This window comes from Phallusia mammillata, chromosome 3, assembly GCF_965637545.1.
Source record: "Phallusia mammillata chromosome 3, kaPhaMamm4.hap1.1, whole genome shotgun sequence".
Lineage (NCBI taxonomy): Eukaryota > Metazoa > Chordata > Ascidiacea > Phlebobranchia > Ascidiidae > Phallusia > Phallusia mammillata.
Genome location: NC_137254.1, coordinates 24,038,901 through 24,053,358, shown reverse-complemented (window position 1 = coordinate 24,053,358; position 14,458 = coordinate 24,038,901). Strand labels below are relative to the sequence as shown.

General features: G+C 34.2%; 2 protein-coding genes across 5 annotated transcripts; one reads left to right on the top strand and one right to left on the bottom strand.

Moving 5' to 3' along the window:
• The first annotated feature begins 173 nt into the window (after window positions 1–173).
• LOC145217804 (uncharacterized) lies at window positions 174–9,878 on the top strand. The gene is made up of 13 exons (XM_080085137.1): window positions 174–236; window positions 737–931; window positions 1,231–1,459; window positions 1,524–1,670; window positions 1,750–2,157; window positions 2,276–2,365; window positions 2,528–2,671; window positions 2,906–3,032; window positions 6,571–6,630; window positions 6,958–7,117; window positions 7,609–7,822; window positions 8,078–8,260; window positions 8,585–9,878. The coding sequence occupies exons 2-13, from the start codon at window positions 798–800 to the stop codon at window positions 8,873–8,875; spliced, it is 2,187 nt and encodes a 728-aa protein (XP_079941263.1). The 5' UTR covers window positions 174–236; window positions 737–797; the 3' UTR covers window positions 8,876–9,878.
• Window positions 9,879–10,224: 346 nt separating this feature from the next.
• On the bottom strand, window positions 10,225–14,168 carry LOC145217973 (clathrin light chain B-like). Of its 4 annotated transcripts, none has more exons than XM_080085370.1 (6): window positions 13,964–14,167; window positions 13,619–13,741; window positions 13,348–13,557; window positions 13,066–13,177; window positions 12,503–12,532; window positions 10,225–11,425 (listed from the first exon to the last, which is right to left on the bottom strand). In XM_080085370.1, the coding sequence occupies exons 1-6, from the start codon at window positions 14,082–14,084 to the stop codon at window positions 11,230–11,232; spliced, it is 792 nt and encodes a 263-aa protein (XP_079941496.1). In that variant the 5' UTR covers window positions 14,085–14,167; the 3' UTR covers window positions 10,225–11,229. The 4 variants fall into 4 exon arrangements, with proteins under 4 accessions (XP_079941496.1, XP_079941498.1, XP_079941499.1 ...); XM_080085372.1 differs by having other exon boundaries at window positions 13,646–13,741; window positions 13,964–14,166; XM_080085373.1 differs by lacking the exon at window positions 12,503–12,532 and having other exon boundaries at window positions 13,964–14,168.
• Window positions 14,169–14,458: the final 290 nt, after the last annotated feature.

Sequence of the window (14,458 nt, the reverse complement as noted above, 5' to 3'; positions counted from 1 at the left end):
TTTTTCTCAGTTCACAACCTGGAGTGTATTTCATCTCATCCAAATGCCGCATAAGCGACAATTGTAACAAATTTTGGACAACAATGTCAAAAAATCAAACCGATTATATGATTTTTTGCCCATTTGCATTTGATCTTGCCTTTTTTTCGCAAACAATTGTGTTTAGGGGATACGGCAAGAGTACGAAATTACAATTTAATGAAGAATTAAACAACAACAGCTATAATGTCAAAAAGGTAACTTAAATACGAGAAAAAATGTTGGACCGTTGTCAAAGGTATTTTGTTTCACCGCCCCTAAGTGGCAACATATAAAATTTTCAGTTACCACAAGGTAGTGTAAATTTGGCGTGCGGTCCTTGGTGACAATATTTGAAGTTGGCTTAAAGCGTTGCGTTGTACAAAGGGTTTGAGTCATTCTGAGGTGTTTGCGATTTGTCCGTACGTCGAATCGTATCCGGTTAAACATACTACTTTGCTGGTACAGGAACATACGTTAAAATTATATTGCGGCGTCCGTTAGAGACTGAATAATGAGGTGAACAGACTGTTTGAAAGAGGATAAATAAAATTACGTATCAAAAAATGCCAAATGACTTAAATCAAAGATTACAACAGAGCTTGATTAAATTGATTATCCTTGGCAGAAAAAAGATCAGCAATTTTGGGATTTATGGCAAAACTGGGACATTTTGTAGATTGCTATGAATAAAATAACCATCCCATTTTGTATTTAGTTCCTCATCATGAAAATTCATTGGTTTAGCTGTATGTTAGTAATTACACTGTGAAGCCATTATGAGTACGTTGGGGGAACAGTTAGCACCCGGAAATAATAACATCCGGCCACCTTCAAGAATGCGAAGGGACAATTCAAGGTCAAGTTCAAAACTGAGATGGAATAACGTGTCTACTGTTCAAGATGGACCTGTGTAAGTAATTGTAACAAAAACAAATCATGAAAATGTAATTTTGTTGTGTTGTGTACTTTAAATTCATAGCTTAAATTAAATACATACATAAACAGAACATTAATAAATAAGTTTAGATGAACACAAATTTATAACTGGGGACAGCCGTAAAGCGTCTATGCAGATGGCACATGACTGTATAATCCCACCGATGGCTAGATTTTTCTAGCCTTGCCATGTGGGAATGCTTGGTGACTGACTGGTTTGCGCCTTTAATGGGCCTGGTGTACTGTGATTTATATATGAGTTTGAAATTTCAGACAAAATCCCAGTCTCCGAGTACAAGACTATGATCCTGGATATGCACTTCGGAAAATTGCTTTGTATTATGAAAAGAACGAAAATAAGGAAGTAGCAGATTTGATCAACAATTTGTCAGATGCTACACTAAACAAGATCTACCCGGAGTTTCCAATTGACATGTTTATTGACGGATTACCTCACACTTTATGTATCATCCATAACCTTTATTCACGAATATTTTTAGCCGTAAGTTTTCTAAGTGAAATAATTGTTGTAGAATCCAACTCAAACATTTGCAAAATTTTAACAGAAGCCAAAAAAGTTTCCTACTGAAATTCTGCCTCTTGGTCGCTTAGTAATGCAAATAGTGAAGCTCTATGCTCGAAGTTTATCCAAAGACTTGCCCAAGCTTAAGGATTGGGAAAGACAATCAGGACAATGCAAAAATTTGCTGAAGGTTTGAATTTAGGCCTATGAGCTATCAACACAAAATATATCAGTAACCAAATAATATCAGTAATTTTTACAAAATCAAGGTCATTGCATATGTTGATGGGGTGGCCATATTAAAAATGCTTCGTCACCGAAGAAGGTGTTTAAATCGAGCACTGGAAGGACTTGGTGAACATGGAATGGTGGAAGTCGAAACAACACCCATAGGTGAAGAGGAAATTAGAAGTGAACTTATGCCTATGTCAGCAGCACTAAAAGTGGAACTTGATCGTATGATCTCCAATTGCAAAAAATCAATGCAAAAACTACACCGCACAAATCGTAGCCTTTCAGAACAAGAACCTGAAATGTCGCCAGTGTCACCTGTTGGCAAAATGTCAAGTCTGTTTAATTCGTTTGATTCTACAAAGTCTGACAGGAGCGCTACTTTGGACCTACCTTCACAATGCAATCACCAGAGGTTGATGCAACTGACTTCCTCAAACATACAAGTAAGAAAATCCCTTCAGTTACATATTATGGGTATTTCACTTCATAAAGCTATTTGAAAAATAAAAGCTGGAGAATGTGTCTGTGTAATTTATGATTTTATTGGATTCTTTTTTGTAGGATCGGTTGTACAAAAACAAAGCCGTACTAAATGTCATTGAACCTACCCTTCATTATGCCCAACTACCAAGACTGGTTTCTGTGTTACAAGTAAGTTTTTTTCTTCAATTATAAACTAATCATAGAACCACTCTACTATAGGACTTTTACATAAGTTTTCTTGCAGTTATGTTTTTAATTGTTGATTAAAATTCTTTAAGTAAAACAATCAACATGGTAGTCATTGATCATCGCGAAACTTAAACTTCGCAGGAAAGGATAGAAAAAGACAAGGATCTCCTCTTGACCTTTTCCCAACTTCGCAAGGAGATTATTTCAGTCCCATTGGATGCAAAACTTGCCCCTTCAATGAATCATTATGCTGAAGCATTTGGTTCAGTCATTGAGGTTCTGAAGGTAAGTTTTCATACCCTGACAAAATATTTTATTTTTTGGTGGCCTTCTTACTAATAGTGATTTGTTCGATAGTTACAATTACTGTACATATCCATCTTTCAAACCTTATAATGGCAATAACGTATTGAGTATTTTTGTCATTGTTTATTTGTAACAACAAAATACTTGGTTCATTGGTGGTATAGTGTCAGTCTTCTGCAGTGTTTATTTTTGTTATTTGGTATTTGCTATCAGGAATTTGTACCTGATGATCCTGGGACCCCTGAAACATTTTCTACAAGTGAATTTAGAAGTGAATCGGGTTCAAACTTAAGCCCAACAAAGTCAAAGGAATCATCCCAAGCCTCACCCAGTCACAATGGTCAGTAATGTTGTCATCTTCTTTGGTTTCCTTTGTCTAAAATTCAACTCTTAAGATGTATTCCATAACTTATGTTTAGAATTTATTGCAACTTTTCTTGTAAACTTTAATTTGGTCTTCCATATATTTAAAATCATGTTGACCTTTGAAAAATTTCCTATATACAAGTATACAACAAAAATAGTAAACATACATGTTACATAATGGAAGGTGAAGTGTATGGTATAAAACATACAATTCACCACTATTGCCACCTCTGGGTTAAATTATATGTTTATTACAAACTTTTATTGTTATCAGCTGCCAGTTATTTGAGAAAGAAACTTTTGTTACGGAATATTGTTCAATATCATGATGGCATTGTCTCTTTGATAATAAGATGTTTGAGAGCATGAATTTGTTCTCATAAAACTGTCTAGTGTGTACTTTGGTTGTCATATTTATATTCATTTATGTGTATTGTAATGTTAAAGTTTATGTGACACTGCACCACAAAAAAAGTAAATTAATTTTTATTTGCATTTTATGGCATTAAACAAGGAACCACTTTTTGTAAAACCACTATTGGCTAATAGCTTGTTGAATTTAAATTTTGCAAATTATTATTTCCTAAAAGTCACATAGCAAAAAAATGGGCAAAATAAGAATCTTAAATCATTTGATATAATCTGTGAAGTAATGGATACTGCTTGAGATGTTTTTCCCAACAATGAATAGAAAATTTACAATAGGTTTAGTCATAGTCCTTCAGGCTTAATCATCAGATCTGCACTGGTCCCAAATTAAATATCGCTTAGTAGGAGAAACACTGCTGAGCTTATTAAAGCACACCGAACTGCTTGCGTACTTGATGGCACTTGAGATATTAGAATTAGGGTACCTTCTATTGTGTCCTCATTACATGATTGTATTAGCGACCCTAAAGTCACCACGGCACCAGTCTAAAAGCCCTTTTGCCTGAGTGCCTGTGGTCACCAATGGTTTTTAATCTTTTTCTTTCTCTCTTGCAAATTTAAAGTTGACATTCTTGGTGTTCAAGTTTAAAACTTGATAATGGGTTGGGTTTATGTTGTTTAAATTTATGGTAATGTTTTTTTTTTGCTCTAGCTTGCTTATTTAATGATGCACATGTACTGAAAAGCAACAATGATCAAAAACAGTTGCTATTGATGCAATAAACACATTAACATATTTAAATTATTATTGAAAGTTAAACAATTTGTTTGGTAATGATAAACCATGTTGCAAAAAAATGTGTTTAAAATAATGTTATGTTAGGGGATACTTGTTTTGGAAGACCTTAACCACCACAACTATGTAGCATGTTATTAAAATATTTTGTGAGGGTATGTTTATTTTGTTTCTGGTCAGTTTACGTCTCCACAGACACTTTATTGGCGCCACAAACCTGCTTTGAGCCACAAAGAATAGCAGCCAGTTGACATAAACAGCATTGAATAATTGTCCCAGAACATTTATCTGACCTCTGCGTACCAAAACTATGACCTGATGGGTTTGAAAGCAATGTTGCTCTGCTGATATTATTTCAGCGAGCCATCTATGTAGGAATTGTCCTGACAAAAGTGTTCTGTGTTCCTCCTGGGTCATTCAATACATCAACTCTTTGTTAGAGTCTCATTCGACAAGTTTAAATGGACGCTTCTGAAGCGACTCGTGCTGGAATTTGTGGTGCCTCATGATAACAAAGGATAAAAAACTTTGGCGATTGTCACAACATATTAAAATAGTTCTTGTAGCGTGAGCGTAAATCGGAGGCATTCAACCCTTTGTTTAAATAGAAACTGAATCGTAACCTCTTGATGGTGGTGTAATAGTAAATTATATTTGATAATGTGAAAAGTATGTCATTTTTATAGGTAAAAGTTTTATTTAATTTATTGCACTGGGTACATTTTTTGTACATTTGCACATGCAGCATGCCACAATTGCATTTTAGCAGACAACTTTAAAACAAATTTAGATATTCATAAAATTTAAAAACTTTTAAAAAAGTGTGGATATAAAACCACTTCTTGAAAATAGTATTCTTAATTGTTTCAAAAACGACCTACAATTAGTCTGTTGCAAAAAAATCACAAAACTAGTTATAGGAACTTTTGTTTGGTTTTCAACACATTTAAGATAGCACCCAAGAAAAAAACGCAAATTTTGTTAACTGTAAATTTAAAATCACACCAAATGTATAAGCAGTGATTGGAACTTAGACAAGTTACATCCTATGTAGACATGAAATGGCATATTTGTCGACTGTGTTGTGGTAACATGAAGTTTTATTGTAGCACTTCTTTGTGGGAAGTATCTACACTGTATGACATAATCACTGCCTATGTCAACTCAGCCGAGTGACACACTCTTAAAACTCTTATGTTTATTTGTGAAAAGGATACAAGTCTCCTTTAACCTGTGGAATGTCAAATATGTGCCAGATTAGGCTAAACTTCAACATTCAGCTTGTATACCTTATGGTTTTAAATCAAAAGATATTTTTTAAAAGCAAACGATTTTGGGGGTTTGACAGAAAGCATGTTTTTAAACTAGCATTTTATTTATTACTGGAGTAATTGTAAAATTGTTTGAAAGTGCCGTTTTTAATTAAAAGAAGTTTTTAACTCTTGTCAAAATTTGATCGATGCCTCTGTATTACCCTGTTTACTACGTCTAAGTCTTTTTTGATCAGACACATAGCAAACAAAAGCCAATTGCCAGGTAAACAGTGGCTTGTGGCCTTTCTATCACCTACTGTTATTGGTCAGCAAGCACAGACAATGTCCATTAAGCAACCATGCTTCACAACTTAATTTTGTAATCATTTTATAATGACATGCATAGCTATTCAAAACTAAAATGCAAAATTTTATGAGAAGTATACCAATGTTATTGTTTGAGTTAATATTTTTTTTACATTGAATTTCATTCTTAATGATAAATATTTAAACTGTTACAGTAATGGAACTGTTTTTCATGCCCGTTTAAAAAAGTATTTTTGGTCACAACTACACACCCCAATTTGTATGTGTAATTGGCAGGTGTAAGACTTTAATTTATTGGCCGTTTAACGGTCCAGAGTTACTCCGTTCTTTGCGTCTGTTTGTTAAAAGTCAACAGAGTCTTGCTGTATAGTGTTTGAATAGTCCCTCGTCTCAAACAAAGAAGTTTTCCAATTGCGTCACTTGACAAAAAGCATTTTAAAACTAGTGAAAGTGTTTTGATGTTTTTCCCTGTCAAATGACCAATGTTTTATGTGTTTTCGAAAATCTGTGATGCAAGACAAGTTATGACGTTACTTTCATGACAAGTTTTTCCTACATGACGCACTGCTACCTCATTAAAGTTAATTCCATGATGTTTTAGTATTTCTTTCCAGTAGCTACAATATTTCAATATTGAACTTTTCTCTATTGAAAAAGTTCTTGGTAGTCATACACCTTAAATTAGTTTTAAATATAATTATGTCCGATTTACCAAGTACAATACCCAAATTTTTAAGGTTATTCAATTGAAAAAATCTTTTTAACAGGTTCAATGGAGTTTGATGTAGATGTTAGAAAAAGGGTCTCAGCTCCTGATTTATCCTTGGGTAAGAGTTTAAATATATGCTACACAATAAATTGCGTGACAAAACCACATGTTATATCCTTTAATTATTAATCATAAACAGGTAATTATTACTCAAAAACAAGTTATGAAAGGTAACTGAACGAAGACACATAAACCTCTTGGTCAATGTGGGATTGTGAAACTTTCCACTTTGTTTTTTAGTCTCATACCACTGTCAACATCAAATCTTTCTTGTTTGACTTACGTCAGGTCCAATTTTTAAATGTTTGGTTTCAATATGTTTTGTTAAATAGTTGTATGATTTTCATATTTTTGCCATGCTTTTAAACATAAACTTATCTGGCAGAAAATGGAACAAATTCAACTCGTACAACACCTAAAAGTGCCCCAGGATTTGAGGCCGTTGCTCATCTACGCAAAGAATGTGACAAGCTGAGGCATGAACTTCACAGATCACAGAAAACTGTTGACAAATTAAGACAAAGAGAAAAAGAACTAGTAGGGAGGTAAGATATGACTGTCGGTATGTGTTGAAGATGACTCTTTTAGCAACATGGCTTCCTGCATATTACAAGAAAATTTTTATCATAGTCTTTCTATAGCCTGTGGTCACAAACATGAATAACAAGTCTCACACTATTTATAAAATCATATGAGTTTTGAATCATGCTTTATTAATGTTACATCATGGAAATGAAACACTGCTCCCATGTTGTTTAAAGAAACATGCTTTAGTGCAGTGGTTCTTAACATTTTGGGAGTCTTTTCCCACTGTCTTTAAATCAAGTCTTATCAAGTCATTGAGTTTTTTAATTTGAGGCCAAATCATCAGATTTATGACCATAGATATGAATAATACAATTTTCCCTCTGTATGTACATAATGCCCCACTGGTGGAAATTTCTCACCGGTTAAGAAAGTGGTACTACTACCCTCCAAAACATGAAGTATTCCTTTTTTTCAATTCAAAATTGAAATTCATCTCATTTTCATGCAGGTTATCCAGGCAAGCGCAGAGATCATTTGATGGTGGCAGTGGAGACAGTTTTGAAGATATCAGCGACGGTCACAACAGACCCAGTGAACTTGCGCTTAACTACAGAAGTTTGTACAGTGATGGAAGATTGCAGGCTCTGGATGCCCTTGATGCTTCATGGTCCAGTGGCGAAAATGACAGTGTTAAATCAAAACTGCTTTTCTCTGTTATGGTGGTAAGTTTTTTTAAAAAAAGATAGAAAAAATTAATCAATTTTTGCCTATTGCTTTCTTCAAGCCCTACCAGATCTGTTTTGTGTAGATTTTAAACATACACCAACATTTAAACACCGCTAACATAAATATTTTTTTTGACTTTTTTATGGTTTGCATTCAAAGAATATGAATATGTGGTGTCCCCAGACATGAATTGACCCTGACATACCATCTAGTAGTGTTGATCATGTCGTCTAACTATGTTGTTTTTTCAGTTAAGCTTTAGATCGGCATGTGACACACTGGACAAGATTCGCATTAAACTGCGAGGAATTATGTGCGCTTCCCAAGTGCTGAAAGATCCCAAGAAAGAGTTTGTTGTCACGGAAGTTGAGAACACCTTTAACGTGTTTTTAAGAAAAACCACACAAAGTTATGACTTGTCTGAAAATGTGAAGGTATATTTTGCTGCAATAAATACTGTAGCTGATAGGCTAATGTTCTGATGGATTTTTTGATGTAAATTGGATGTAGGTTCAATGTATTAGTGTATTTTCCTGCAACTAAACCTTTACAGATCTCACACACCATCGATAAAATTTCCCTAAACATTTTGTTTCAAAATTCAGTCTTTCAAGATATACCAGTATCCTGATGAAACCGTCTCGTATTGGACATCAAAACATTGATTAGTTATAATAAAACTGTTGGAAGAGCAATACTCATTTATATATTATGCCTGGCAGCAACAGCCTTTTCATAACTCTGTAACCTTTGTACAGGGAGTGCTGGATCAAATTTGCCAAGCGTTGTATGACCGACCAGGTTTATCACAGTCCAAGGAGTTCCAGGCGTACATCAAAGAGTGTGTACAGCTGTCCTGGTCAATTGTGGTGCAAGTGCCAGCCCTTACTCTTGAATATGATGCCACTGTTTTTGATGGAGCAAAGCATGATAGGTTTCACACTTCGGACAGAGCCTCAGACCAAGTTGTGTCTTACTTATGGCCATCACTGTTAGAAAAACAGTCTGGCAGATGTGTGGCTAAGGGTATTGTGGTAACCGGAGTTTGACATGTTTGACCTTAACCTTGTGGCAGACAAGGCTTCCTGCAATAAGAAATTTGAGATTAACATTACAGTATGAGTATGGAATCGGAAGAACTTCGTGTAACACTAAAGCTTTTTTTGTTATTTTGAGATGACACAAATTCATTGAAGCGTAAGTTTTTCACTTTCCATGACAAGCTTTCGAAACATTCCAAATATTGTTTTTCAATTATTTTTTCAGTGACCTTGTGAAATACATGCCTAATTTTCAATTACATCCAGACTTTATTTGTAAGCTATCAGCAATCAAACACTGTCAAGAAATGTGTATGAGATTAGTCCATGACTCTATGACACGTCCTTTGATTTATCTCATTTTTTCAAAAAAAAAAAAAATTAACCTGTTCTCTTGCACCATCTTAATTGAGTTGGGTTGATGATTTTATATCATATATTTGTAGCTAGATGATGGGGCCCCTTGCAAACTAAGCATTGCCAAATGTAAGGCCAACAAACAGTTGGTGCATTTCATTAGTTTTTTTCTGTAAATTAATTTTTTATTGATATTGTACAACTTTTTTAATGAAAACTGTACTATTTTGTTGTATTCCACTGATGTTTTTAATCTTCTTGCACTAAGTTTATGCTTTACATGCACAAAATATCAAACCAAGATTGATTTTTTGAACAAAGTAAATTATGTATGTAATTACTTTACACTGAGCCTTCAATAAAACAATGTTTAGTAGTTGAAAGTGAAACACACTAATAAACCACAAGACCTTTTTATAGAATTTGTGCCTGTTGTGATTGATAACAAAATTAACAGAACAAAACAAATACCTCCAGGTGCAACCCATGACTTAATGGAATTATTCATATTGATTTTCTACATCTATATTTTTCTACTTTTTGATCACTGTTGCACTCATTTTTATAAATCACTGTAATTCATTGTGGCGATCTTTTGTACTTTTTACAGCTTCCATTCGATATAGTTTGCTTGTAAATATAATATGTTGGTCTATGTTGTCAAATACTTTAAAAAGGATCAAAAACAACCGGCCTGGATAGCAGAACTTTATTTCATGGCATGCATGTAAGTATTTATCTATTGAACTGAATTTCTGCTATTTAGTTAACTATTCTGTGTCTATGCAGCCAAGAGTCACCAACAGTATATTACTTATCTACTTCATAGGTTGGGAAAACATGGTTCTTAATCTCTTTGGCCTCATTCACACCGCTGCCACTTCCCAGGATAGTGACTAAAGTGCTGAACTTTTTCAATCAACTCACTTAATATGAAAGATTTGACCATACCCATAAGATAGCTAGTGCTTGAACAATAAAACTCATAAAACATACATCAGTTTCAAATGTGATACTCAATATGTATTGACATTAATCTACACAATAAGGTGCTACACTCAATGCAATGATTTTGCCAAAGATTGTAAAGGAAAGTCTCTACTTACTCGAGCAGAAAACAATGATGACGTTAATTGACTCGACGTCTCAATAAATAGAAATCACTGGGGGATGTAAAACACATATGCTTTGTTCCACATTGCTGGGCACCAATCAATAAGTTTTAATTTAAAAAAGCAACAACCTGCAACTTTATTAACACACATAAACATAGCACAATCTGTGAAGTTTGCTTTGGCATTTTTATCTTCTTTAAGCAGCTAGCGAGTCCTGTTTTATCTATTAAGCAAACATTTTGAATCTGGCAATGAATTATAAATGCATTTTTCTGTGGATTCCCACACAGCAAAAATGATAAAGAGATATATATATAGATACAGTTTAAAAGCAGAACATAATTATTTGACCAATATACTGGTGGCTGATCTAGGTTTGCCAGAATGATATGTTGGTATATGAGGTGGAATGACAGAAAAGGATTGCACAGAAATGTAGGGCTAAAAATATAGTTAATAGGGGAAGTTGAATCCAATTTGCCGGTTTCCATACATTGTTATGCAAACACTATGTAGGACAAACGTCTAAAGGACCCAGTTTTAGTTCATACTATATGGCCTATGTTTGTTTTACACACATAAGAAAACATATATTGGAGCTAGGACACACAAGTAAACAAATATTACCCAATGGCAACTGTTTAGACCATTGATTTTAAAAGAGCAGGTGTAAAAGTCCACAAACATCAGGCAAACTTGCATTTTTATAGGTGTGTAAATATACCACAAGACCCTTTACCCATAAACACAAACAAAAAGTATATATGTGGAGAAAGCATATTTTTAAGAAGAAATCATTATTGAATTACAATGTGCCAAAGCATTTGGGGCTTAGCTAGTGAAAACTTCACTAAAAAGCCGTTTTTGTGATCTCCGAACCAAAAGTAAGTGTCAATTGTCAGAGGCTTCAGGGACCGTAACCGGACGTGGATTTTGTTTGAGATGCAGCAAAGATGAACGCATGCGAGATACGTCTTTGTTCCCTTTGGCCACTTTGGGGTTGAAATCGCAAAGTTTTGACACTCGTTCCCATTCAGAACCAGGGTTGGCCTGATCCCTTTCCTTTACAAACTGTTCCTCAGCTTTTCTGTTACAAAAAAGGTTTTTTGAAAGGAATTCTGACATCCTGGGTAAAAAAGCTTTTATATTCCACCATACATAAACTTTCAACAGTGTAGCTGGCATGCAGTAACATATGTAAGCACTGTTGGTCAAAACAAAAATTCATCATAACATAAACATGGATTTACAGTTGCCACATAGTAGTGAAAGGCAATAAATGTACATATCCGCAATCAACAAACCATGCAAGTTGTAAACTAAGCCATGCAAAAGTGACCATCTGGCCTACATTCTTTAGGACATTAACATCTATTGATTTCACGAGAAACAAGAATGTTGTAAAGCGTAGTGATGTTTAGGGTATCAACACCAAAAAGAAATCAATATTCGAAAATTACAGCAAGCCAATCACAAGAAAACTTAATTAAATAGCTAAAGCTTGACATCACTTTCAAAGGTTCATGGAAATATGTCACTATCGAATAGCTAGATCCTATTGTGCTTGGTGTGCAAACAGTATGTGCAACTCCTATGTGCAGAACAGCATAAATGATTGACAAATGTTAGAAGGCACACCAATCCAAATGGGCTAAAAGCTACATACAAGTCTTATGCATGTACACAACATTTTTCCACAACATATCTTTTTTGATGGTAATTGATTTATACATAATTTGTATACATGCAGTTTAGTTTCTTTAGTAAATAACCACTGAATAAACTTAAGACATTTTAGACCAAAATTTGCTACAATCGTAAACTTAAAAGCAGTGTATTCTAATCCTAAAAACATTTAAGCAATGTGCATGCCAATTTTGTTTCAAAATGTGGATAAAAAAATGTTGTAATAGGTTTTACTTACAGTCAAAAGCTTAGCAAGTTTCATTAAAGAGTAATTTTTATTACCATAACAAGGACATAACATATTGTATTTCTGTCAGATTGATACATGTAGCATTGGGAATTATGTTTACCAAATTAAAATATACAGCTACCAAGCCAGGCCTAAATTAAACTACAGCTAAAATCAACACACCACAGCACTTTGGAAAGCTACCCAAAACAAAACATTAGGCCAGTTTGTTAGACAGCAAATATATACCTTTCTTTGATGAAAGCTTCATTGGCACTCCTGTACAGATAGATGGCCATAAAGAAAAATGATAAATTGTTCAAAAAAACATTTCAAAATCTTTGTGTTGTGCATTTGTTGCAACACATTGTTTTCATTAATGACATGCAGTAAAAAATATTTCATAACTAACATATATATGTGTTTAATGACATGTATGTATACAGATGTGGGCAAAATAAAAAGGAAATTATATATAATTGTTTACTTTTAAATCAAATGCAAACAATCACAAAAGTAAATCAATGTGTGTCTCATTCATCAAATGAAACACACATAAAATTTTGAGCAAGTCATTGCAAACTGCCATTTTGACAAAAGAATTAAATACTTGTCACCCATTGCGAAAAACTCATATTTTGCATATAAAGAGAGAACGACTAAAATGTGCATAACAGTATGTTTCTTGCCGAGCATAGTTGGTAGGTATGTCCAGGCCAAGCACAATTTGCATTAACTTTTTGAACAGGAGGTTAGATGGCGTTGACTAAGGCAGAGAAACAAGCAGCATTCAAACAGTATGAAAATCTAACCTGTTGCTTTCCTTTGTCTTCTCCAACTGTTCAAGTCTATTTCTTTCCCATTCTTTGAGTTCTTTTTCCGCTTGGGCAAGCCATTCCTGCTGCCTTTGTTCTGATTCTCGATCTAAGACATAAACATGGTAAAAATCCTTGCCCAAAAAATATCTCCATGACTGGGAAATGTGATGGTACACAAGATGTTATTTACAGTTTTACTCTTCAAATAAAAGACTTTTTAGCTGTTGAATTTCTAAATTTACATGTTTATGTATGATTCACAAAACCACATTAAACCTTTTTCTGTCAATAGTTTAGTGTTCTCTTCTCTCCATTGGCGGATTTTCTCTGGTTCTGATCGCAATTGGTCGAGTCTGGCATCAGCTGCAGCAATTGCCGCATAAGCCTGGGATGGGTCCATCCTCTCTTCTTCACTTTCCTGGCCAAAATCTCCAATGCCATTAGTAAGTTGTTGCTCCGTAGTAGCAGGGGCAGAAAAGAAATCATCTAATAAAATATCAGAGAGTTAGAACATCAAGAAACATTTTTTTAAAGAGTCAGTCACAACATTCGCATGAAAAATCTTTGTAGTCACCATTTGCAGGTGCATTATTTCCCATCATATCATCCCCAAATCCATTTACAACTGGCTCAGCAGCAGGTTGTTCATCTAGAACCCCACTTTCCAAACCTAAAGCAATACCGTAAACATTGTTAAACATTTCAAACTGACAAAATCAATGAGTCCAAAAACAAAACAAAAGTTGTAAGAAAAATTTTAAAAACTTAAAAGTAAGACAATTCAGAAAAAAGGTACACAAACTTCATTAACAGTCCGTGAATCAAAAGTGGTTGGTTTAGCTATTGACTGAAGGTAATAAGATCAAAATTTAAAATAAAAATTGAAAGAAACCTGCTATGTCATGTTGCTGCTGTGCCAAAAAGGCAGCTGCTGGATCTTCCTCTAAGCCCTGCTGTACAGGAGCGGGTTCTTCTGCTTGCTGCTGGGAAAAGTTTTCATCAAACACATCCATTTTAAAATTACTTATTTACAAAAGCTTCAATTGGACTTGAAGATTTAGCCAAAAAATACCTGACAAAAGAAAATTAGGTCAGTTTAAAAACTAATATAATCAATGGCTTCTTGAGTGAAGGATATGAAGAAGATTCAATTATGTAACTTAAGTAAGCAACGTTCTAGTCTTTTGTTTTAAATGACAACAAACACAAACGGTTTGCAAAAAATATCACACGATATAACGAAAAATCAACTGGCCATTATCCAACAAAGAACATATAACCGGAAAAGAACAAAATATCATGCTAGTTTTGTAACAAGAATGCCTGGCACAACGACAAACTCACTACGTTCAGAAAACAACCAATCAAAGCGCATCTTGCTTGCAAA

Excerpts from the sequence above, each read along its gene's own strand:
- LOC145217804 (XM_080085137.1), top strand. The coding sequence starts at position 798 with ATGAGTACGTTGGGGGAACAGTTAGCACCCGGAAATAATAACATCCGG. Across the intron at positions 7,118-7,608 it reads GAAAAAGAACTAGTAGGGAG|GTTATCCAGGCAAGCGCAGA; the intron begins GTAAGATATGAC and ends ATTTTCATGCAG. Across the intron at positions 7,823-8,077 it reads TGCTTTTCTCTGTTATGGTG|TTAAGCTTTAGATCGGCATG; the intron begins GTAAGTTTTTTT and ends TTGTTTTTTCAG.
- LOC145217973 (XM_080085370.1), bottom strand. The coding sequence starts at position 14,084 with ATGGATGTGTTTGATGAAAACTTTTCCCAGCAGCAAGCAGAAGAACCC. Across the intron at positions 13,558-13,618 it reads CAAAGATTTTTCATGCGAAT|ATGATTTCTTTTCTGCCCCT; the intron begins GTTGTGACTGAC and ends ATATTTTATTAG. Across the intron at positions 12,533-13,065 it reads AAGACAAAGGAAAGCAACAG|GAGTGCCAATGAAGCTTTCA; the intron begins GTTAGATTTTCA and ends CTATCTGTACAG.